At 44.7% G+C, this 24,862-nt stretch overlaps 1 protein-coding gene across 1 annotated transcript in view; it reads right to left on the bottom strand.

The window, feature by feature from the left end:
* Positions 1 to 14,326: 14,326 nt before the first annotated feature.
* The window catches only part of LOC310999960 (rho GTPase-activating protein 6-like), a 34,452-nt gene continuing 23,916 nt past the window's right edge, over positions 14,327 to 24,862 (bottom strand). Inside the window, exons 4-14 of the mRNA XM_083990585.1 lie at positions 22,135 to 22,283; positions 21,892 to 22,020; positions 21,608 to 21,803; positions 21,431 to 21,486; positions 19,692 to 19,842; positions 19,451 to 19,599; positions 17,236 to 17,415; positions 16,034 to 16,125; positions 15,700 to 15,947; positions 15,482 to 15,565; positions 14,327 to 15,045 (exon numbers count right to left, since the gene is read on the bottom strand). Coding sequence (XP_083846711.1) covers positions 14,453 to 15,045; positions 15,482 to 15,565; positions 15,700 to 15,947; positions 16,034 to 16,125; positions 17,236 to 17,415; positions 19,451 to 19,599; positions 19,692 to 19,842; positions 21,431 to 21,486; positions 21,608 to 21,803; positions 21,892 to 22,020; positions 22,135 to 22,283 — 2,027 coding nt within the window. The 3' untranslated portion in view covers positions 14,327 to 14,452. The remainder of the gene's footprint in view (positions 15,046 to 15,481; positions 15,566 to 15,699; positions 15,948 to 16,033; positions 16,126 to 17,235; positions 17,416 to 19,450; positions 19,600 to 19,691; positions 19,843 to 21,430; positions 21,487 to 21,607; positions 21,804 to 21,891; positions 22,021 to 22,134; positions 22,284 to 24,862) is intronic.

Consider the following 24,862-nt stretch of genomic DNA (forward strand, 5'->3'; position numbering starts at 1 on the left):
TAATTCATGAGGGATCCTTTTCTTATTTCCAGTGAAAAAGTGAAGGGAGACAAAAAAGAAAAATTTGTATGAAAAGCGAGGTTGGAAAAAACGGAGATGGAAAAAGTAGAGAACAGACGACACAGAGCTCAGAACCGTAGCATTGATCTGCCCACTGCTTATGGCACATATAGGCATCTGTGCACTTTCTGTCAGACTCATTTCCTGTTGTAAAAAGTGAAACTATGCTTATACAACACTGTGTGTATGAATGAGTTAAAAACACTCTCACAAAAAACCCTACATTTTACTGCAGCCATGTTCATTTTTGCAAGATTTCCTCAGGCTTCATAAACACAGGGCCGTCTGGCTGCAGGACAATGAAAATGTCAGTAAGTTTCCCCTCCAAAGAAAAAGCAAAAGCAGACACTTCCCCCCCTGGAAACCAGCAGTGAATTCAGCAGTCGTGTGCTGGAATGTGAAATGTTTTGTGGTGCTTGATTTTTCTGATATGCCGGGCACAGAGAGTGGGAGGAATTGGCAGAAGTGGATGCGGATGCTAAGGAAGAGGACAGTGCTGAGCAGAAATAGAAGACACACAGTGAAGATAAGCACAAGCCATATTATTTGATGGGTGCAGCTAACTTGGCTTTGATATCAGCGACTCTTTATGCTTGTTAGCATCATGAAAGAAACAATTTCTGAACATCTTTCAGTCTGATAAAGCTGAATATATTAAAATGTTGATTATTATAGATGAAGAGGATTAAGAGGAAGGAGCAGGAGCTGGAGAAACAGAAGAAAGCAGCATTGCAGGAACAAATCCAGCATGTGCCTGGAGAAATAACTGCAAATTAAGAAAACAAATGTCTTTTGGGGCTGTAGAGAGCCAGACCACGGTTTTTAAAATCATCCAAAAAGAGAGAAAGAAGCTCAGGAGCAGTGAGGAGGTGCAGCTATAGCAGTAGCGCCATGCCTAAGGAGGAGCAGAAATGTCAGCCAGGTTTTCAAATCCTATAATAACAGCTCTGTTCACCTCCTGCCCTGTCATACCTCCTTCTTAACCCCCAGCCTCTCACTTCCTCTCCACAGTCGCCTCCCACCCCCCGACCTCCCTCACATGTTTTCTCTCCCCATCCCTCCTCTCTTGCCCATGTCAACTGTCATTCCCATACCGCTCGTCCATTTGCCTCGCCATACTCCTCCTGGAAAGATCTGGGCCACTTGACGTTTTGTGCTCATGCATGGGAAAGACCTGCGTGTTAGCTCAGCCAGCAGGGTGAGTCCATCTCCATCTCCAGGCTGCAAGAGGACTGTTGTTTTGTCACACACAACTGCTGTAGCCAGGCAAATATCGCAAGAAATTCAGGATGAACTCACAGCTTGCTTTGGCATTAGCTTTGCAGTTTAAAGGTGCTATGTGTCACATTTCAAGGCTTCACTGGTCGTTTTTTGCTTGTGCATCGTACGATTATAGCCAATTAGGATATTTAGTGATCTTCCATTATCAGCGACATGGGCATGGTCAGTTTCCATTGCAAATGACAGGTTTTCTTTTGTTACCAGTTGTTACCAGAGGTTGTAGAAAAAAAATTGTTTAGAGTGGTGTGGACACGGAGAGTCGTTGTAACCATAGTAACTTATACACTTGACTAGTGCAGTGAACTTAAAGTGGTCATGGAGGAAAATTAATATTCTGAGTGTCAAATTCTGCTATTTGCATTAGACACTGTGTATGCTACTCATGTTATGAGGAGTTTTAAAAAATACTAGTGAGATTAAACAGACAAAGAGCGGTTCAAAGCCCCTTATGAAGAAGAAAACAGCAAGGAAGTGTACGTCGCCCGGACTGGCGTTACCGGGGCCCCACCCTGGAGCCAGGCCTGGGGTCGGGGCTCGCAGGCGAGTGTCTGGTGGTCGGGTCTTGGCCCACGGGACCCGGCCGGGCGCAGCCCGAACGAGCGACGTGGGCCCGCCCTCCCGTAGGCCCACCACCCGCGGGAGGGTTCATAAGGGGAAGGTGCCGTGTGATTTGGGTGGCAGCCGTGGGCGGGGGCCCCGGCGACCCAATCCCCGGACGACGACTCTGGCTTTAGGGACATGGAATGTCACCTCGCTGGGGGGGAAAGAGCCTGAGCTTGTGCGGGAGGCTGAGAGGTATCGACTAGAGATAGTCGGGCTCACCTCCACGCACAGCCTGGGCTCTGGAACCCAACTCCTTGAGAGAGGTTGGACTCTCTTCCACTCTGGAGTTGCCCATGGTGAGAGGCGGCGAGCTGGTGTGGGCTTGCTCATAGCTCCCCAGCTCAGCCTCCATGTGTTGGAGTTCTCCCCACTTAACGAGAGGGTCGCTTCCCTGCGCCTTCGGGTCGGGGATAGGTCTCTCACTGTCGTTTCGGCCTACGGGCCGAACGGCAGTGCAGAGTACCCGGCCTTCCTGGAGGCCCTGGGAGGGGTGCTGGAAAGTGCCCCAACTGGGGACTCCATCGTTCTGTTGGGGGACTTCAACGCTCACGTGGGCAGCGACAGTGTTACCTGGAGAGGTGTGATTGGGAGGAACGGCCTCCCCGATCTGAACTCGAGCGGTGTTTTGTTATTGGACTTCTGTGCTAGCCACAGTCTGTCCATAACGAACACCATGTTCGAGCATAAGGGTGTCCATCAGTGCACGTGGCACCAGGACACCCTAGGACGGAGGTCAATGATCGACTTTGTAGTCGTGTCATCTGACCTCCGGCCGTATGTCTTGGACACTCGGGTGAAGAGAGGGGCTGAGCTGTCAACTGATCACCACCTGGTGGTGAGTTGGATCCGCTGGCAGGGGAGGAAGCTGGTCAGACCTGGAAGACCCAAGCGTATCGTGAGGGTCTGCTGGGAACGTCTGGCAGAATCCCCTGTCAGGGAGGTCTTCAACTCCCACCTCCGGGAGAGCTTTGACCGGATTCCGAGGGAGGCCGGAGACATTGAGTCCGAATGGACCATGTTCTCCGCTTCCATTGTTGACGCGGCCGTCCGGAGCTGCGGCCGTAAGGTCTCCGGAGCAGAGGCTGAGGATTCAGAGGTTGATTCATTCATCACCCAAGCTGAAGTCACTGAGGTAGTCCGGAAGCTCCTCAGTGGCAAGGCACCGGGGGTGGATGAGATCCGCCCTGAGTACCTCAAGTCTCTGGATGTTGCGGGGCTGTCGTGGCTGACACGCCTCTGCAGCATCGCGTGGCAGTCGGGGACAGTGCCTCTGGACTGGCAGACCGGGGTGGTGGTCCCTCTCTTCAAAAAGGGGGACCGGAGGGTGTGTCCCAACTACCGGGGGATCACACTCCTCAGCCTCCCGGGGAAAGTCTATTCCAGGGTGCTGGAGAGGAGAATTCGGCCGATAGTCGAACCTCGGATTCAGGAGGAACAATGCGGTTTTCGCCCTGGCCGTGGAACGCTGGACCAGCTCTACACCCTCCGCAGGGTGCTCGAGGGTGCATGGGAGTTTGCCCAACCAGTCCACATGTGTTTTGTGGACTTGGAGAAGGCTTTCGACCGTGTCCCATGTGGCATCCTGTGGGAGGTGCTCCGAGAGTATGGGGTCGGAGGCCCTCTGCTGAGGGCTGTACGGTCCCTGTATGACCGGAGCAGGAGCTTGGTTCGCATTGCCGGCAGTAAGTCAGACCTGTTCCCGGTGCGTGTTGGACTCCGGCAGGGCTGCCCTTTGTCACCGGTTCTGTTCATTATTTTTATGGACAGAATTTCTAGGCGCAGCCAAGTGCCGGAGGGGGTACGGTTCGGGAGCCACTTGATTTCATCTCTGCTTTTTGCAGATGATGTGGTCTTGTTGGCTCCCTCGAGCCAGGACCTTCAGCATGCACTGGGCGGTTTGCAGCCGAGTGTGAAGCAGCTGGGATGAGAATCAGCACCTCTAAGTCCGAGGCCATGGTTCTCGACCGGAAAAAGGTGGCTTGCACCCTCCAGGTCGGGGGAGAGTTCCTGCCTCAGGTGGAGGAGTTTAAGTATCTTGGGGTCTTGTTCACGAGTGAGGGGAGAACGGAGCGCGAGATCGACAGGCGGATCGGTGCGGCGGCCGCAGTAATGCGGTCATTGTATCGGTCCGTCGTGGTGAAGAAGGAGCTGAGCCGAAAGGCAAAGCTCTCGATTTACCGGTCGATCTACGTTCCCACCCTCACCTATGGTCATGAACTCTGGGTCATGACCGAAAGAACGGGATCCCGGATACAAGCGGCCAAAATGAGTTTCCTCCGCAGGGTGGCAGGGCGCTCCCTTAGAGATAGGGTGAGGAGCTCTGTCACCCGGGAGGAGCTCGGAGTAGAGCCGCTGCTCCTCCACATCGAGAGGAGCCAGCTGAGGTGGCTCGGGCACCTGTATAGGATGCCCCCTGGACGCCTCCCTCGTGAGGTGTTCCGGGCATGTCCCACCGGGAGGAGGCCCCGAGGAAGACCCAGGACACGCTGGAGTGACTACGTCACTCGGCTGGCCTGGGAACACCTTGGGGTCCCCCTGGAAGAGCTGGAGGAAGTGTCCGGGGAGAGGGAAGTCTGGGGATCCCTTCTCCGACTGCTGCCCCCACGACCCGGACTCGGATAATGCGGCGGACAATGGATGGATGGATGGAGATTAAACAATCTATATTGAAGAAGACAAAGCATAGAAATGTAAAGTCATGTTTTTGCCCACTTATTATGTACAATCAGCTTCCCCACAGATTTCCCCCCATGTGCTGAAGTGTATCCTCATATCTGGCCCCCCATTCAGAGCCTGCTAATATGAAGCTTCTCTGCCAAGTTCTGCAAACTACTCTTGAAATAAAGGATCCCCTTGTGACTCGGCTGTTTCTCCACAATGATAACCAATCTGATGCAGCAGTCTAGGCCACCTCCTTAGAGTCCTCCACTGTGTGCAATGTGAGACAGAAAACAAACTGATAAAACTTTGATAAAGTAATAAATCCATTGCCAGTGAGACTTGAGCACTGGGTATCTTTTTATGTAAAATTATAAGGTATTAGGTCCATTTACTGGTTCTGGAGCTTTCCATCATATTACATTATCTTCATAAACAGATGGAGTTTATGTCTGTTTGCATGTTTTTCAGCTATTTCCACTGCTTCCATGCTTTTGAGCCATAAATCAGTTCCACTAAATCTGACCAAGTTTAAATGCAGCACGTACCGATGGAGGCTGGATGTCAAGTTTCATCTATAACACTTAATGTGTCGAGAACAATGTCGCAGCCCATTTGGATTATGTCTGGTTTTGAAGTGTTGAGCAACCTTTGGTCAAACATGAGGTTGAAATCAGACTTGAAGCTCAGTCACTGAGCTTCTTTCATGTTCATGTTCCGCAGTAAACCCAAGGAAACCAGGGAAAACCAAGGAAAACCTGCTCTCACATTGTAAGGAGTCAGGCTGCATCCACACAACAACTTTTAAGTGGTGAATCAATATTTTACAAAGTCTCTTGTGCTGTGCCCAGGGCTGCAGAGGGCCTTCACCAAACAATAGGATCCTGACCTGCATTATTCATCCCTCACTCATTCACTCGTCTCTGACTCAGACACTGAACACACAGGGGATTCAACTTTCCCAAACTAAACTTCAGATGAGAAATCCTTTCAAAACATCTGCCTCTCCATCCCTGAATCTCTGTGGTATTTGGAGTCGCTTCGTACCATCTCTAATAACGTTAACCACGTTGAATAATGCATCGCTGATTTATATCTCACCACTGGGCCATGCCAGGAGTCCTTCAGTTTGGCTGAATGTCAATGAGGAAAGCAAACAAAAAAATATTGGGATTTTTTTTACAGTTTAGAGTAATTTTCTTTCCAGATTATGAAAAAGCCCAACACCTCACGAACCCATGTGTAACACAAATTAAAAATGTGTTAAAAACCCTCCATCTAATATCAGTGGTTGAGACAGATGTGTAGAATTACTCAACTTTTGGTACCCAGCAAGTGAGGTTCAGTTATTACAAAATGGCTCAAATACTGGCTGCTTTTTAATGAAGTTGACATTTATTGCTTCATGGCTTTTAGTAGGTTTCCCTTAATGTCTTTTCATAACGTGTAATTAGGCATGGACTTTAAATAATGTGTGCGTGCAAAGGTTTCTAACAGAGGAGATGAGGATCACTCAGCCTCAATCAGTGTATTATCTCTGCACCAGACCATTACTGAAGCTGACTACTTAATAATCTCTGAATTAGATGTGGATCTGATTGCACATTGACTAGGAGAATGAATGAGGGCAGTGGATGTCAATCGCAACATTCAAAGTCACTCTAAAAAGCAGAGAGAAAGAGCCAGAGAGGATTTTGTAAATATCAGAGGTGTCAGGATGAATTTGATGATTTAGGCCTGGAATTAAACTAAAGTGCAGTGAGGTTCTTCTCATTGGAAAACTATGCTCCAATACAGACAGGAAGAAGAAGATAAACAGTAATGGCCGCAAATACGAGTGGTTCGAACACTAGCTCCAGCTCTGTAGAGGTGAAAGTTAGTTTACCTAACCATCCATTTATTTTCATTCTGCAAGAGCAACACCAGAAAAATCATTACAGCTGGTGAATATTGCCTTGGGCCATGAAGAAGTAGCGTTCAAGAGAAATCAAACTCCTCCGGTGCCAAGCAACCAAAGGGAAAACCATGATACGGTTACGCCAACATGGCACCACTCTTTGCTTCCTCCCTGTGAGACTGACTGTGTCCAGCTTTGAAAGCCAGCCGGAGAAAGAGAAGCAAACCGACTTCAGCGGGGCTTTTTCTGGATGGCCGTATCGCAGAGGAGCCAAATGGTCAGCTATGATGACGTGCCAGAGACTGACTACACACAGGATCTCCTCACTATCACCGCTCTGCACACACCACAGCACTGGGGAAGGTCCTGCAGAAATCTTACATTCAAAGCACACTTGGATGTTAAATTCAACGAGATTTCCTAAAGGTCCTGTCCCGAAAATATTCCTGACAAATAAACTGGACTAAATATGTTCACCAAAATGACCAAAAGAGACTCTGTGAAATTGAGGAGTAGATGAGATCACATGTGCCCACCTCGCATCATTTATGTGTCCATACTATAAATAGCATCACTGCAAGGAGCGTCACTCTTGCTAACATCAACCTACAGCAGCATAATGTTGTATCTTGTAGCCTACAAGGGCCGACTACCCTTAAATTGTGTTCAGTGGGATTTTAAGCTGCTGTTTGCAGAAATTAACCTCCTTTAAAAACATGCACTCAGCAGCCGGAGCTATAATTCCTTAAAAGTAAAATTTTTAGCCTTTTAAATGATGATGAAGCTTTCATTTACACTACTACACATGTTGAGATTGCTGATTTAGCTGACTAATTGAACAGTCCCAAGTCTGAACTCTTCATTTGCAATTTATGATTCAAATGTTTTATTCAACTACAATAATTAATTCAAATAAAGTTGTGAATGGCTAACAAAGATCCCTCATTTCTCTCTCCCACACACACGCACACACACGCATACCTACAGTATGAATCACCAGGAGCACAGATTTACAGGATATGGGGTGAAATTACAGTTTTCAAGGACAGCAGAGTTTCAGTATGATGTCCTCCACATCTGGTCCCTGCATATGCTCTGTGTAGAGGTAGTAACACTGGTCAGAAAACCTGATAATTCCTTCTAACAAAAGGTTAATAGCCATTTATTGGCTTTGTAGGCTTTGTATGGTGCTGCAAAAACATCACATGTAGCCTAGCACAGATTGCTCAATCTGAGCTTTTATTATTATCATTTTTCATTTAATCTAATCATGCTCTGACCTATCTTTGTTGCTTTTTCAGTTCTTGAGTCTCCTTCGGTCCTGGAATATGTAAAACAGGTTTCCACATGTGTTTCCAACTCAGTTCTAGTCACATAGAGCGTTTTCTGATGTGACTATACTCTCTCAACGAGCTAAGCCACTGCTTGCCTGCTCAGAAAACAATGGTGCATGACTGTTAGCAATCCATTTGAATGGAAATAACTGTGACAATTTATCTGTCAGGGCTCCCTTATAGAACTGGGCCACACGGTCAATGAATTGAACCATTACTTCTGATGAGCGTAAGCTGCTGAGAAGGGCTGTGTGTCGATGTGTGTGTGTGAACATGTGTACAGCATGCCTGTGTTTCCGCTCCTGAAGGCAGATCAGTATATGTCATGGTTGGTTGGACAGCGCCCCACAGTCACAGGGCTGCAGCAGTCACACTCATGAATGGCTATCAGCTAAGGCTTCCTCTGGCTCAGTTACAGTTAGACTTTTATTTCTATTCCTTTTTCTTATTAAGAGTCTGTTTTTGTTTTCCCATTAGTTTCCAAGTTGTGACATTTTGTGTGGCATTCATCATCCCAGGCATCTTGAGTCACCTACACTTTGGTAAAACATGATGTTTTCATTATTAAATTATAGTTTTGTGGCTTTTTGAATCTGTTCCATCTGCAGCAGCACTCTGCAGTTTATGGACACGTGGAGTTCATCCAGAAACTTTTTATTTATGGCAGAATATTAGGACAGTAATTGTAATTCTAAGGTCATCCTGTGTCCAAACAAGAGATAGAATGAGTGAAATCTTTCAGTGACACAAATTATATTAATCAGTGAAGATAAGGGTCTAGTTAAGATTGAGGGGCATTTCAAAAACCACATTGGATTACAGATTTCCATGAAATTAGGTTGAAAGTTAGGCTGCAGGCCAAGAACAGAGGGATGCCTTTTTGTGCAGACCCAGGGATTTAAATGTTCTGAAGGGATTCTTCTAGGCTGGCACCATTTTATGTTTTCTCCTTATCAACAAATGCCACGAAAATCCCACAACCAACAGCAAATTAGTCCAAGTTTGGTGCATAACATAAACATCACCTTTTGCAGTTGCGGTGGAGGTATAAAAATAGAAAAAAAGCCTAAACTTTGACATCAATCTATGCAAGAGAGAGAAGGTGTTATAGTTCAGTGTAGTGGTTGGACATATGATGATGTTTGTGTTTTATTTCCTCAGACAGTGATGTGATTTATTCAACAATGAATTGCAGATGGGTTAATTCAGGTCTGAACCTCTCTGTGTTTCTTAACATTTGTATCTTCGGGCCAGTTTTTGTGCTGTTAGAGTCAACACATGAGAATGAACCGACTGTGCTTGCTAATGAGGACCTTGTGGGTACAAATTCCTTTCAAAATGTGTGTGTGTTTGTGAGTATGCATGTGTGTGTAAGAGAGAGAGAGAGGGAGAGAGAGACCATGTGTTTCTGCATGTGTAGGCAAAAAGAAAAATATTGTGCATACACTGCTCAAAATGTTATGCTCATAAAACATGCACTACCTCACATGCCTCCTCCCAAATGTGATAAAACAAACTGAAATCCACATTTTGTTTACTGCCATGCATGAATTCTTAACTCCCTCCAGGAGTGCGGCCGAACTCTTGTACCGGCAATTACAAGTGTCTCTGTGTGGATGAGTTCATGCATACCTATTTGTGCATGTGTATTTTTCTGGCAAATTGTCTTTTAGCTTGGCCAACTGGATAACATTTCTCTGGGCCAAGTCATTAGCCACTGAAATAAAGCAGCTTTGTTTTGTTGTCATGGTCCACAAAATTCTATTTAAAATCAGGCTCCCTTCCAGTAACCAACAAAAAGACAAAAGAAACTAGAAGAGGCACACTCAGTGTACAGTATCTGAAACAAACTGCCTCTGTCCCCTCACTGATCACAATTAATCAGGACTTCCTTGAGCAGAACATGACATACTCATTTCAAACATCACCGGCACACAGTGCATGGCAAAAGCTTTAATTGGGACGGATGCTGGGGTAGTGTGCATCAAGGAGACTGCATCTCCTTGGATGAATAGTAGGAAAGCTCCATGGAGAGGGAGGCAGCTGATAAAAGCAGGCTAAAGATGCCACCAATAAGAAAAAAAAACTCCTCAGGTTGTTCTCACTGATTCAAATGATCTGTTCGTCTGATTATGTGAGAGAGAGAATAGATTTTAACTTTCCAAAGTTTCTGGAGTTGTTAAGAACTCTCAATTAACTTCTAGCAAGAGAAAGATGCAATTGACTTTATGCTCATTATCCCCCCAAGTCCATTATGAAGAGTCCGAGCTGCAGATTGTGTCTGTTTCAATTATTACTTCCCTCCCATTGTCAGTCAGTTACGCTGTCTCCTCTGTCCCCTCACACACCCAAATGTTCATGCATTACCTTTTTTCAATATGTCTAATAGGCTGCTAGCAGTTAATTTCATTTCTCTGGAGGTCTGTAGGTGATTTAATATGCCATCAGGCAGGGCTGAAACCAAAATCTAGGAAATCTTTTTAATCTCTTTTTTCCCCATTTCCTTTTGCGCTTGCTCTCCATCGCAAAACAATTAAACAATTAGTCTCAGTTATTCCTTTTATTTTTTAGACTTTCTTCCTTCTAAGGTCGACCTATCTGCGATATGCTGCCTTCAAAAACTAATTTTGTTCATCATCATCAGTTGCAGTTTGGGAGATATACTGTGAAGAAAGAGAAGAATTTGTTCCTTTGGCTTGGAGAGATGCAGTGTCTCAATCTTGTGTAAGTGCCTCAAAAATGTATTCAAGGCTCTTCACTGACCTCTAGAGGCGTAAACATGACATAACATCACAGACAACACCCACATTTTTGTTCTGTTAATATTCTAGATAATTTTTTTCCAGCATCACAGACAAATTAAATTAAGAACAGCTGCTCAAGGGATGGAAATATACTCCATTAAGGTTCCCACAAACAAGAAAGCACAAACATCAATTGAGTTAATAGCATATTGGGCAATTATGGACCACCCAAACAATTACAGGAGGCCTTGGATTGTTGTTTTCTCTCTGCCCCTGTAGGACTGACATCATTTGTCCATAATAAGCTTTGTTGTTCAGTGTTTTTGTGACAGTCATGGAAAATGCTACCTCGGGCACGTGTAGGTAATTTCCTGTGGATGCCGAGCTGATTTCAGATCGGCTGACTCATTTGCGTCAGATCCTCAATTTCAGATCATTCAGTGATCCAGTGAATAGTGTTTCCATACCGGAATAACTCATTAGCATGCTCCTCGCCACTCCAGGGGTTAACAGAACATTTAGACATCTTCTCCATGGGAAATAACCTCCCAGACTCATTGACTCACGTTGGCTAGAGCCCTGCATATACTTTTCTGCCTTTTCGAGAGATGACTCATCTGACCATCTGACATTTTTCCACTGCTCACTAGATCACTGCCTCTATTCGTTGCACCACTGCACTCAACAGGAATGTTTTTTTTTTCAGGTGTAATAAGGGGCTTTATGCACAATAGCCCAACTACCATATCTCGCTCCGTCAAGTTTTTGAAATTGCCTGCTCATGCCTCACTTTGACATTTACAGTCAAGTGGCTCACAGTTGCTTCTTTTTTCCTTGTCCTCGCATCTAAAGCTAGAATCACTGCCGTCAGGGTTAAAGGGTGTGAGGAAGACATCTCTGTGGCTCACGTCACTTTAGTCCCTGTTCTGCAGACTGGTTAAGGAGCCGTCGTCTCTGATTCTTAACCCTCTGTCTCCTACCTCGAAAACTTTCAGCAGTCCCTGTGTGTTGCTTTGTTCTCACCTTGAAGCCAAGTATTGCCAAAATAATGGAGGCAAGACACAGACAGAGACTCTGTGTCCTCAAGAGTAGCTCACATTGTCAGCCCTTTGAATAGTTCCTTGAAATATACAGGTTTGTGTTTCTCCTCAGTGTGAAATGGAAAATGGAATTTGCCTGCAAAAAGCTTTTAATTTTTCAAAGTGAAGAATGGTTCCTCACTGCACAATGAGTCAGGCCGTGAAAAGTAATGTTCAATTTATCCTTTATAGAAGCAAAACCTGATTAGTTGGTGTGTGAGTCGGAGGTAAAGGGAGAAGGCTGTCTGAATCCTAGGGTGGAACACTAAAGGGGAAAAATTACATTGCAGTAACCACACACCACACAAACAATACTGGTGAGCCACCCACTTGCAAAAAATGTCTCAGCTCTCCCAAAAAGCTAGTTTGCAGGAGCTTTGCACTGCAGGCAGACACACCCAGGACTTGTGGTAATTTGGGTCTCTTTGGAGATTTAAAAAAAAAAAAGTACCTAACATGTGACCTATGGCCTTAAAAGCAATAGTGTTCTGTGGTCTTGTGTGTTTACATAATGTGTTTTTACACTAAAGTTTGGAGTAAGCAGGGCTCTTCCTGGAGCTGCAGCCCAGCCAAGCTAAGCACTTGGGACAAAAGGGCGTTGGCGCTCCTGAGATCATGTGTGCGAGTGGGAAAATGGCTGTGAGTTATAGTTTTATCAAACATGACATTTGTTTTCTTTGACATTTTTATGCTGTGAAACACTGCTGTCACCATAAAGCACTTGACTCCAACCACATGTGTAGACTTTATCATATTTAATTCCATAGTAGTATATTGATGACACGCAGTACAAAAGCAATTACCAGATATTCATTTACAACTTGGACCCAGTAAACCCCACCAAAATATCAACGACAAAAAAACACCATATCACTAAGTTTCTCTTGGTTGACGTCGGTCAGACAAACAGGATCCTGGTTTGGGGAGACAAAACTAGGACCATTAGGGTTATTTGCTCCTTTTTTCTCTTTTCTTCTTTGTCTTTAATACAAATTGTTATATTTATATATTACAACACTCAACAGAAAAAAAGTCATACAAAAAAATTCACAATATGAATGTTGAGTAATGCATGGAGACCTATGGCACGTTTAATACCTCACACTGATTTTGTACATTTTCACAAAAGGTGCTTATAATCACAAGCTTTGATTCTAAATTGAGTGCAGCTGGATGCTAGAGACACTGAACTGTGGGAAGCAGCAGCATGCCAAACAATGCACATGATCTGACGATAGATGGCGCCATTACTCTACCAATGGTCCACGTGCTATACTTGCATTGAGACTCTTCTATTGTCCACTGAGCTTAACTTTCAAGGGCCAAGCAAATACAGGACGAGAAAAGATGGCAAATTAAATACAGTGTGTTTCCAGATTTAACAATGAAGTAGATTCAAATGAGCAAATATTACACCATAACTTAAGAAAATGTGAAATATTTGCCAGCAAATACCCACCTGACTGAGACATGTGAGAGGATTTGGACAGTTTGATTGTGGGTGTATTCAGGGAAAATATATATTTATTTCTTCCTGGTTTTGCACAATGAGAATTTAGCACCTCAGTTGGACCACTGCTGTAACTTTTTTTTTTTTCATAAATTTTCATGATTCATCAATCCTTTAAGACAGTTAATGAGTCTAAACCCAGTTGGGATATTCAGTCTAGTATGAGAGGTATAATAAAATTGAATCAGTCATGTCATTCACATAAATATAATGGAAAAACGATCCCCACACTAACCCCATGATAAAATATTTGCCTGTGTGTGTGTAAAAAAACATGCCTCCTTTCTCCCACACTGCTACGCTGAAATTCCCGACAATGCCACAATCTCTTGAGTCTCCTTAGAAATGAACAACTGGGTGAAATGACCAAAACTGCACGATAAATATCCTGAAAAAACAAAAACCAAAAAAAACAGACTTTGGCACATTGATCCTGCAGTGCAGCAGGCAGGAGCACATAGAAGCGGACCTCCAGCCAAGCGCTTTATAATTAGCTCTAAGCATCTTGCCATAAGTGAAGCATTTTACATTCAATATTGACGACAGAACAGCAGTCTGACAAACACCAACATTTAGACTGCCTGTTAAGGGCTGACTTACTTTTAGGTAGATTGGCAATTTATATATTTTACATGTCAATTTACATATATATATTGTATAAGTATGTTTGTCAACAGGTTGTATATATACAATCAAACAAAATCTGACAGATTTCTTTGATCTTTTTAGACAGATGTGGCTGAATTACATTAAGAGTACACACATAACAAGTCTACATTTAGCAGCAATTCCTAATGCGTACATCTTAGTGTCTCATGGTCGAAATATAAAATTAAAAAAATGAAATTAAAAAATAACAACCTAAAGAAATGGTGATTTCCTATTGTTCACAATTGAGATATGAAGACTCAACTCTGAATAGAAAATGTGTTTTTTGAGGTATTTCTGGTGGGCATTGTTTTTTTAATGCTCCCAAATCATTAGTTATTATGGATAAAACATATGGGCTCGCAACAGAAGCAACTTTTGATACATCCATACAAAATAAGAAATACTAGTGGCTCTTGGATGTAGAAGTCTGTATAAGGCAGCAGCTGCACAGGTAAACAACAACGGCACGGTGCTAAGACGCAGGAGAAGCATAGAAGGTTCATGGAAAGGATGAAATCCATGGATGAATGGACAAAAGGCAGGGCGAGAGAAAAAAAGAGGGTAAGGATGAGGGGTGATTGTCAATAGGAGGAGCTTGATTGGGCCACGGTTGGCTAGAGTTCAAAGGTCTGACATCACACCAGCGTTTCAGGCAGTGTGTCGGCATTGTCCGAGGACAGCAGTTGCCAGATCTGCCACCGGTCTCTCTGCCAGTCCTGCCACTCGGGGCTCTGTGGCACCATTTGGGCCTCTGTTGTGGAGGCTGAGTTACTCTGTGTGGCACTGGGCCTCCCATGCTGCAGAGGGGGGCGCACGGCCCCCGCAAGCTGGGGCGAACTTTGAGAAGTGGCCAGTCGGTGGTGGGCGTTGTAAGGGGGTGGAAAGCGGCTGTCATTAAGCGTAGCAGGGCCACCGTCAGCAATGTTCACCCCGCCTTGAGGTCTGGAGGTGGGGTTAATCCTGTGTCCACCTGCTCGCTGGAGGCTGTGCGTGCTGTTGTGGTGTGACGTCACCGAGGGGTTGATGTTCAGCTGCAGCCGCGGTCGTCCCGTCCCTAAGTGCGGGCTGGTGCACACTCTGCTGACCGGGGGGTGGGGCCTGCACTCGGTGACGCCCGGCGCCGTCTGAGTCCGTTGTTGCGTCGCCTGATGCCTGCCATCGCCGTGGAGCCCGTCGAGACCTTCCTGTGAGCTGCGGGAGCTTCCCTCTGACATGTTGCCATGGGAACCTTGAAACAGAACATCAACTTGATCAGCGGCATTAATTAGAGTTTCATGAATAACAAGAGACACACACAACACGAGAAAGTGCTTTGCATAAGAATGCACAGGGAGATGCTCCAACACTTGAGGTCAGTCTCATACAACAACAAGAGGTCTTAGCTGTGGGTTTTCCAGCAGGACTATGGTTTTCTGTCTCACAGTGAGGGAGGCGGCACAGGTGTAACTCAGCAGCTAATGTTAAGTGACTACTAATGAATAAAACCAGCAGGACTCTGGTCTGTAATGAGCAGAAATGCAAATCACAACAGAAACTGTGATTTCAAAGGCCTTGGTGCTTCATTTTTCTTCCTGTCTGATGGTTAATAACCAGCACCATGTGTCAGGCACATACTGTAGTGCTCTGGCTCATTAACTGCAAGGACCCACGGGGCAATTGTTTACCTGTGTATGGTTGGTCCTTGAGTGCTGGTTTCAGAGTGCTGTGCCACGTCCCCCATATGTTAGCATGCTCCTCTGATATAGTGTCTGAAGGAAAAAGAGGTCAAATTCCTCTTCATACTCAGTCACACAGGAAACATAAGCACATGGAGAACATACGAAACGACCCAGAACTACTAAAGACGTCACTGCTGAGGGGCAGCAACTGTAAAATAAGTCACCTTTGGACCCCCAGCTGTCCGCTGCTCCATGCTCTCTGCTCCAACCAGCCTGCCCCACCAGAGTGTACTGCTCTGGGACACGGAAGAGCTGCTCCCCTGGACTCCCTGGTTCTCCTCTTCGCTCACTCAGCACTGGGGAGTTGTTGTCATAAGGGGACACCTCGCCACTGGACACCTTGTTGGAGTCGCTGGAGGAGCGCCGCTCGCTCAGAGTGAAGGGCTCCTCCGATGGCAACAGGTCAGGACTCCTGGGGGCCAAAACAAGTGTGGATGAAGAGGAAAAAGGAAGATGCAAGACCACACGCTCCACATGGATGCTTGTATCGTAACTCACTGCGAAGCTTTTCTCCTCAGAAGATAGTCCACCACATCTGGATCAGTCTCCAACAGACTCATCAGTACTTCATTCTGCAGATCAGCAGGCACCTACAACAACAACAACAATAACTTAATGGATCTCAGTCTGTGTTTCTTCATCATTCATCATGACTTTATACCAGGATCTCTCTTTCTCCTCTGAAATGCAATGAGAAGTTTCCTGCTTGTTCAAGGGTCAACATGTCAGGGCAACAGGAACAGATGACCGTGTCTGAATCTCTCTTAACCTGTCTCGTCGTGTCATCAGGTAATTAGCTGAATTTTATGCTTATCAAACATGTGGATTATAATGAAGAACGCTGTCCAAGCTGCTCTAGAATGAGTGCTTTGAAAGTAAAAGTTGCCAGATCTTTAACAACCTCAGACGTAAGCAGGTTATGAAACAACTTTCAGGTGTCATATAGAGAACCTGAGCCGCCTACAGATCTGTTTTTACTCACCGACACTGAGCAGCTCAGTCCCAATTCACTATACACGCTTAATAGCTCTTCATTGGCTTACAGCAGGAATGTAAGCCTGAGGGGAACCGAGGTGGCAGATTACAAAACATTACGGTTTAAGATTTTGGACCTGAAATGACCTGAAGTGCCTGTCTGCACTGTTTTTGAGAGTCTGTGGAACAGAGAGGAACAAAAAGCAAGTGATGAGGCAGTAATGTGTGACCTCTTCTGACACCACACTTAGGATTTCAAGCATGAATTTTCCGCTTTTATTTTGGAAAGAAAAGGTTCAAGTATCTGGATGAAAGGTTTTTGATGTAACTGTCAGCTAAATGACAAGATTGTTCTCTCTTTACTTCCTATACTACCAAGATTTCAGGCAAGGTGTTCAAAAAGCCTCCTCATCCATCTGGTATCTTTCACTCACTTTGTTTTCTTTCTCCTTTCTTTCTTTTGTTTGTTTTTGTCTCTTCTTTCTCTCTCTTCACTAAAGCAGGCAGAACTCTGTTTTTATTAACCAAGACACAGCTATTGTGTGTTAAGCCAGGAGGGATTGTCTTACTTTAAGTCGACACAGGAATGTGAGAGAGCAAGTGAGCAAGTGAATGTGAGACAGCGAGTGTGTGTGTGTTTCCTTGAGGGGTAAAAGAATCAAACGAGGAAGTGAGGTGAGGTGAGGTGAGGTGAAAGTTAGAACCATGCAAGCTCAGTGACTGACCATGAAGAGGGTTTGGTAGCTGGCAATCAGCCTCTGCAGCACTGCGATGACAGCCGTGCTCTCCTCGGCCCTGGCCGAGCTCTGGACGCTGAACTCTTTGTCTGAGCTCTTCTGCTTGTGGAGCAGGTTCGGCCCAAATATGGTGGCCAGGTTTAAAGATGTCATCTTGTTGCCTGTGACCTGCAGGTGAAGAGACAAACATGCACACCATGTAAATGCTATAGATCACCCGTTGCTCAACTGAGTCCTCCACGAGTGAGGGAGCTTGAGAAATTAAAGAATGCAATTAGATTTGCAATGGCATGTAAGGATTACATCATCATGATGTGTGCTGTTGTAATTCATAACTCATTTTACTCTGGAAAAATAGTGAAATAAGACTGGTGAGAACAGAGCAATGCTGACCAGATGATGGTGCTAGATGTGTGTGCAGTGTGTATGTGCTGTGTTAACATGTTAAGATTAACAGAGGTTTCCACTAGGGTCTGTTTCCACTAGGGTTGGGTAGTGATGAGCATCCTGTGACATATTTAGCATCTAAAGTTAAAAGCCATTCCAAGCTCTTTTTGGTGATAAATGTATTTCTGCTCTTCTTTCCGACCTTCCTCCCTCCCCACTCCCAGTCCCTAAGGAGAGACAGCAGCCACAGGCGGCCAAAAGTATTGATGTGTAGTTCCAGGCTGAGTGTGAAACGCTCTGACTTCCTGTCACAATCTCAGATACAGAAACTGGAGCAGAAACACACACACATCAGTGTTTGAGCCCCCCTTCTCATAGAGATGAACAAATGTCCATCTGCACACACACACCCCTCTTTAACACGTACAGTATGCACACACTCCCTTGCACATAGTGGTGAGGTTCATACCCACGCACATGCAGAGATGCTCAGTTTTCCTCCAGAACACATGCACACATGTCCGCAGTTTGGGAATTGATGAAGACTAAAGGGCCCGTGAGAGTGAGAGAGAGGAAAACCATGGACATGTCTTGATTACAGACCATGATGTCACTTCCTGTATCCCAATCACAACTCCCCTCCCTGCAGCTATGACAGGATCAAAATCCACAGTTTCTACTTCATGCCGTGCTGGTTTCACCATTCATTCAGACATTTTGATTTCTTCAGCAGACAACAGAGTGCACATTTTTTCCACTCTGTTGCTGTCCCTCGGATTTACACTACATTGCTGAAAATATGTAGACACTGGTAGACAGTGTGTCGACACAATTTTTTACGGCCTCATGTGATTTGTTGAAGACATGGCTCCAAAATCCATGAGCATCGCTGTGCTGTTATAAGTACGTCCACACTTCTAGGAAGGCTTTTTATTCAGACTGGGAGCCTGGCTGCAGGTATTTGCTCCCATTCAGCCAGGAGAACATCAGTGAGGTCGAACACTCATTCTGGAGCGAAACGACCTGGCTCGCAGTCAACGCTCTAGTTCATCCAAAAGGTGTTGGATGCGGTTGAGATCAGGACTCAACCCAGAAAAGCTTTTTTTTTTTATGAAACTCACTTTTTGCATTCATTGTGCTGCAAAAAACATTCTTGACCAAAAGAATGTGGATGTTTTATCCATGTGGTGTATCTTGCACAGGGGAAGTCCTGACCCTCTTCATGGAGACCACAGTCTTGGGGAATCCTTTGTACTGCCACCGTATTATATCTCAGTCTTGAACCACAGATTAATTGTGATTATATACTTTCAAATTTTGTTTGAGATTGAAATCATTCTGATCAGCACTTGAGAATATTCTGAAGTGAAATCCCCATCATGCAAGCTTCTCCTGTTACTCGAGGACGGTAGAGAAACATTTACTTTGACTGGACTTTCCCAAATTGAGGTTGAGATGATTTTCCCCCCTATGCATTTTACAACCAGTAGCAGTAGAAACAACAAGTGTCACCCCAAGGCTACCAGAGTGCAGTGTGGAGTAAATGCAGCTGCTGACATCAAGATGGGTGTGATAATCAAAGCAAGGCTGTTTAGCAATCTTCCATCAACGCTGGTGCTGTTTCAGGCAAAGAGAAAAATATGTGCACATACTAACCACAGAGACTGATTCCTATCTCTTCTGTGGCAATTTCCTCCCAATGAGGTGGAAACAAAAGGTTGCCCATGAGCACATGTTGCACACGACTAAAGGTGTTTTGGACTCTCTCTGTTTTTATTTTCTGCCACTTAATGTCTGGATTTGATGAAGCGCTCACCTCCTGTCCTTCTTTGTCCTGCCGGTCGTGTGCATGATCAGTCACAGTAGACAGAAACTCCAGAAGGCGATGGAGCGTGTCACTGTTGCATGCTGGGAGCAGGTATAGCAGCAGCTGGGCGACATTCTGCTGCTCATCTGGGTCCAACACTGCGACACAGAATAGGATGGACTGTGTGAGAAAGAAAGGGGGAAAAATGCAGGGAAAAAAGAAGAGGAGGAGCAAGGAGGGTGAAGCTCACATGTGGTGTTGATAAAGGCTGTGTAGAGCTCCTTGGTTAGGAGAGGGTCGGGCATGTCCCTCAGGAACTCCTTTAGCAGAGCCGCCACGTCATGAACACTGTGCTCCTCATCCAGCTGGACGTCGACGCCGCGATCGAACTCTTCACGCAGCTGAAGGAGGGACAAAAAGAAAAGAGAGGGCAGAGGAGAAAGAGAGGAAGAAGGGGGATTCAGAAACATCCTCTGCACATAACAATGGACATTATATTCTAGGTAGCGCACACACCCACACACGCTCGCTTCCTGTTGGTCCTCCAAGAGACCTGGTAGACTCTCAGTTCAAACTAGTTCTACCAGTAAGGATCCTAATCTCCTCTGACCTTTGGCTGCCTTCCAGAATAATAGAGAGTCTATTGTCGGCCACGATGAGGGATACACATGGGTCATCTGGGTGCAGCGTATACCGCCGTTACTGAAGCTAATAAACTGTTATTAGTCACAATAAGCTGACAATGGTGTCAAATGCATAAATGTTGACACTGGATTGTATCAACACAGAGCAGCAGAGAATGCATTACATTTGTCTCATGTAATACAGATGTGTGAATCCAAACTGTTTCAGTTAACAAGTTTATAATAAAGAAGAGGTGTTATAAACACATGCAGAGGTAGTCGGGTCCATCCAACAGTAAAAACATGGAAAAGAGAAGTTGACTTTCAATATGTTATTTACACATATACTCTTAATTACACAAGAGCAAAGACACATATGAATGGGAAACCACAACAAGAGCATGTGGGTGAAGGAGAACACACTGTTTTTATAACCAGAATAGCTTATCATGGATACTCCTTCCGCTGCAGCTGTTGGGTTGAACTTTAAAATGTAAAAAGTGAAGATATGTGGGGGAAAACAACACAGGAAGTTCTGACAAGACTTTCTGCAGCAGCATGTATAAACTGAACTCGTACACATAAACCACATCTCTCTCCTGGTAATATTCATTAGCAATTATCAGAAAAGATAAAACAATCTTATTCATGCTTTATGAGCTTTTAAAGAGGAACCAGATTCTCAAGGAAACTGATTTAAGCTCATTAATGCTTTCAATATATATTATGTATTGTATTATAAGAAAGCATGGACATAGCCCTGAAGGTAAAACCAGTGTGCTTGTGCCTGCAGGTGAATGGATATCTAATAAACTGTAAGAGCTCCAAGTGGAAGTCAGTGTTATGAAAACATGCCAGAGAAAAGATTATGTAAAAGTGGACACTGCCCACACTGATTGACACCCAAAACTTAACCCTGACCGCTGTGTTTATCTTCTTTTATTCCACTGGAGTCATAGTTAACAGGTCAGGAGGTGTAGGAGTACTTAACATAACTTATTATGATATTGTGTATTGAGCAGGTAAGAATATATTTGCTTGACTAACACACAGTCAGCTGTGTTGGTTAGCTCTGTGTGTATTCCTGTATCAGGCTGGTGGTTTTAGACCTGTTTACATGGGAAAGATGCAACAGATGAAGCTTCAGGAGCATGAACGGCACATTTCAGTGCAATGTGTTGATTATCACACAATTTGTTCTTAGAGAGGAGGTTTTGTTTGTTGTTGGAAAATGTGTGAAGAGCAAAAACTGTCCTTTGGGTTGCTGTAGGGAGGCTGAACGGTGCTATGTGGCTTTTCTGTGGGCACAAGGGATACATAAAAACCTAACGCTCACTGAATGGGGCTCAGTGAATAGAAGACCCACCTGTCGGACTCTTTTCTTGGAGCTGCCCACTCTAAAGATCCCCACAGTCTGCAAACCTGGGTGAAAAGGAAAAGGAAAAAAATAAGTGTCTAGCACCTGTTGTTGTTGTAGTGACAGTAGAGGCCTGGGTGTTCACACAGTACTGTCTGTATAATGGCTTCAGCAGCACCTACTCACCGTATTTTTCAATGTGCTGACAGCAGCTGTCGACCACCCGGGGCACCTGACGGTAGATGGGATTGAGGCTCAGCCTTTTGTCCCGGTGCTTCTCCTTCTTACTGGGAGTTTCTGAAGGCAGGGAGAGCTGCAGGGCCTCCAGCAGACGTGACTGGTTGTCATCCAGGTCAGTGATGGAGTCCACCGACATGCCACCCTGAAGGAAGATTTGTGCTTTTAAATCAAACACAAAAAAACAGATTCTTGTGGTTCAGACTGTAATCAGTTTTATGATCTCCTCTCACCCTCCTGCGGGTTCGTGGTGCAGCTTCAGGGGTGTTGGGCGATGTGGACTCGTTGGCTGTCTCTGATGTAGAGCTCAGTGAGGAGTTACTGCTGGATAACTCCTTATTGGACGGTCGCTTGGTGGCAAACTGCAGGATGCATGATCCAGGAGTTACATTTGTTTTTCTCATATGGAACAAATGGGATAATTTGCCAAAGACAGGAAAGAGGAAAAGGATAAACTTGAAGCTGAACCTACAGACCTGTAAAATGGATGAGACGAGGTCAGAGGAGTCCTTGTGCTCCTCACGCTGCGGGGGGTCCTGACGATAGCTGTCCTGACGCTGCCTGTGTGCCCTGTCATTAGCTATGACCTGGGAGAGCGGTATACTGAAGGCCTGGGGCATGCATTCTGCAGGGACAGAAAGACAGAGGAGGCAGGAGAATGGAGAGAAAGAGGAGATGAAACAGTTGAATGGCATTATTCCTGAACAAAAGCACACAGGTGGCTGCAGGAAGAAGAGAAATAAAGAAAAAATAAAGCTGTTAGAAACTTCCAAATATAGCTGTAAACAAGAGCTTCAAACACATTTCGTAAACTCTTTATTACTTCTGTTGGAGCTTTACTTTTACATGCGATTAAAGCATCAACACATGTTTACGAAGTCAGTTAAAACTCTTATAGCGCTCCTACAGTACTCCAGCTGTTTTCCAAAATAAGACATCACAGGGAGAAAGCTGGAAAAAGAAATCGGTCCACAATAAACAGACCACTTTTAACCCAAATGACACAACTTTGATTAGCCACAAACAGTGCCGTGCTGTCTCTGTGGGTCATTTTTAGAAGCTGCTCAGCACTGACACATGTTAATTACAGCTAGAATAGCATGATATCCAGCTTAGGCCTTTGTTCCATTTTCCCTAATTTTAAAGTATGACGAGAGGCAGAGTGGAGTTTGTTTTGGCGTAAAGTTGTAAGAGACGTAGCGTTTATACAATGATAAAGTGAAGCTTAACCATGGCAATTAACTTGGGACTTGTGTCTGTTGCCAATTTGTGTTGAACTGCTGAAATGCAAGCACTTGAAGATATGCACAGGGCTCACTGCAGAGAGAAATGATGTCATGCAAGGGCCATCACAGGCTATATATTCCATTATACTGAATCCCAAAGCCTGAGCCAACAGCTGGGAAAAACCAGTCCAGCTGTTCAGTGTGTGTGCGTGTGTGTGTGTAGAGAGAGAGTAGAAAAGAAGCAAAGGAAAACAGAGGGAGAAAGCAAAATGCATTCCACAACCACAAGTGGAAGGCTGTGGTTCATGAACAACATGACCACTAACGCAGTGACACAACGAATTTGCTCTGCAGCCTCACAGACTTAACAGAGCTTATGTAACCGACACAGACACACACATGCACAAAAACACAATCTGGATCGCATAACGTGCAGGTCTCTGCCAACGTAATGCACAGCACTTCACAGCGTGTCTGCAGCCAGACCTCATTCATCAAGACATGTCAGATTTTCATAAATCTACATTTTCCAGGCCCGCAGCATCTCAGGAACAACGAGGTCTGGGTTTTCAGCACTCTTCTTTCCTCGCTATTACTTATTCATGTCGGTGTAGTGTGTTTGTATTAGCTGGGTGTGTTTCTCAGAACTGAGGTTATAAAAAGTCATAAATAACATGGAACTTTGGCTTTAATGTGCACAGATGGGTGCAGTTTACCAGTTTAACACACTGACAATGCCAAAAGAGTTTTTAAAAGACTAATTAGTGAAGATTGGGTCTGTTGTGAAGCTATCTGAGGTAAAAATGCATCCTTAAAACAGCTATTCAACCTTATTTTCAAATCTGGTTTGGTCCTAGCACATGCAGGACACATTACTGTGGCTGCATGAGAGGAGACAGTATTTTCCTTCACTCTCTCTCTGTCTTTAGAGTGAAATGCAGGGCTGGTGTTCAGGGTACTGAGATGAAAATCAAACTTGGAATCCATTTGGAGGGTTAGACCACAGGTACATGTGAGATAGTTGGGCTCTGGAGGGGTGCAGCCAGGTGTGTGGTGTACCTCCGCTCACTTTGTGTCCATATGTAAACTTAGATAACATACAGTATATAACTCATTGTATTCATGTCGTCAGATTGAAGTCTCAACTGGAGGTCATTGGCAACCTGCCAAAGTATTGTCATTGCTGTCGCCAAGAATGCTAGGTTGATTGGCCAAAGCATGCACAATATTTTCAGACCACACAGCTGTGGCATGGCATCACCACTCTAATATAAAACCCAATGGCCTGGCAGCTGTTTCCTCCACTTGTTTGAGCAATGAATTACAGACTCACATAACTCTGGTTTGAATGGTATGAATAAACAATACTGCTAAAGTCCTGTCATCTATGATGTGCTGATAATTTGGATGTTTTTTCAACATGGCACAGACAGGATGATGTGATGTTGCGCTGTGTTTCTGTGGATTAATTTTCATGCTGCTGATTAAGATGGCAGCACATTGATTGCTGTGGTTTTACTGTATGGATTAATGAGTTGAACCTTGAACCTCATCTTATTTTAGATTAGCTCAATTATTAAGGTCTATGGGATCAAGTGGCAGCTCTCCAAAGACTAATCCTGCAAAATCATCTCATATAACAGTTTTTATGATATTTTTGTGTATTCTATTAGTTATTGTAGTTGTTGGTCAAAGGATTCAGGTTAAGCTGTGTAAAAATGGTTTAAGCAGCCTATTAGAAACGTGTGTGTATGTGCGTTTGTTTGTGTGTATAAATGAAACTTTGGATCTGTTCCCACACTCTCAGAAATCTCACAACAGGAGCCTATTTTATTTTATCTTGTGCCCTTTTCTCCATCTGCACTTCTTTGATGAAAATCCTTTTCACTTTCTGCCAAATATGCTTTCCTTAGTGCAGCAGAGTGGCTGCTTCTCAGCGCCCAGTCCCCTTACAAGGAGTCCCTCCACTTAAGCTAAA

Source organism: Trachurus trachurus (assembly GCF_905171665.1).
Source record: "Trachurus trachurus genome assembly, chromosome: 2".
Classification (NCBI taxonomy): Eukaryota; Metazoa; Chordata; class Actinopteri; order Carangiformes; family Carangidae; genus Trachurus; species Trachurus trachurus.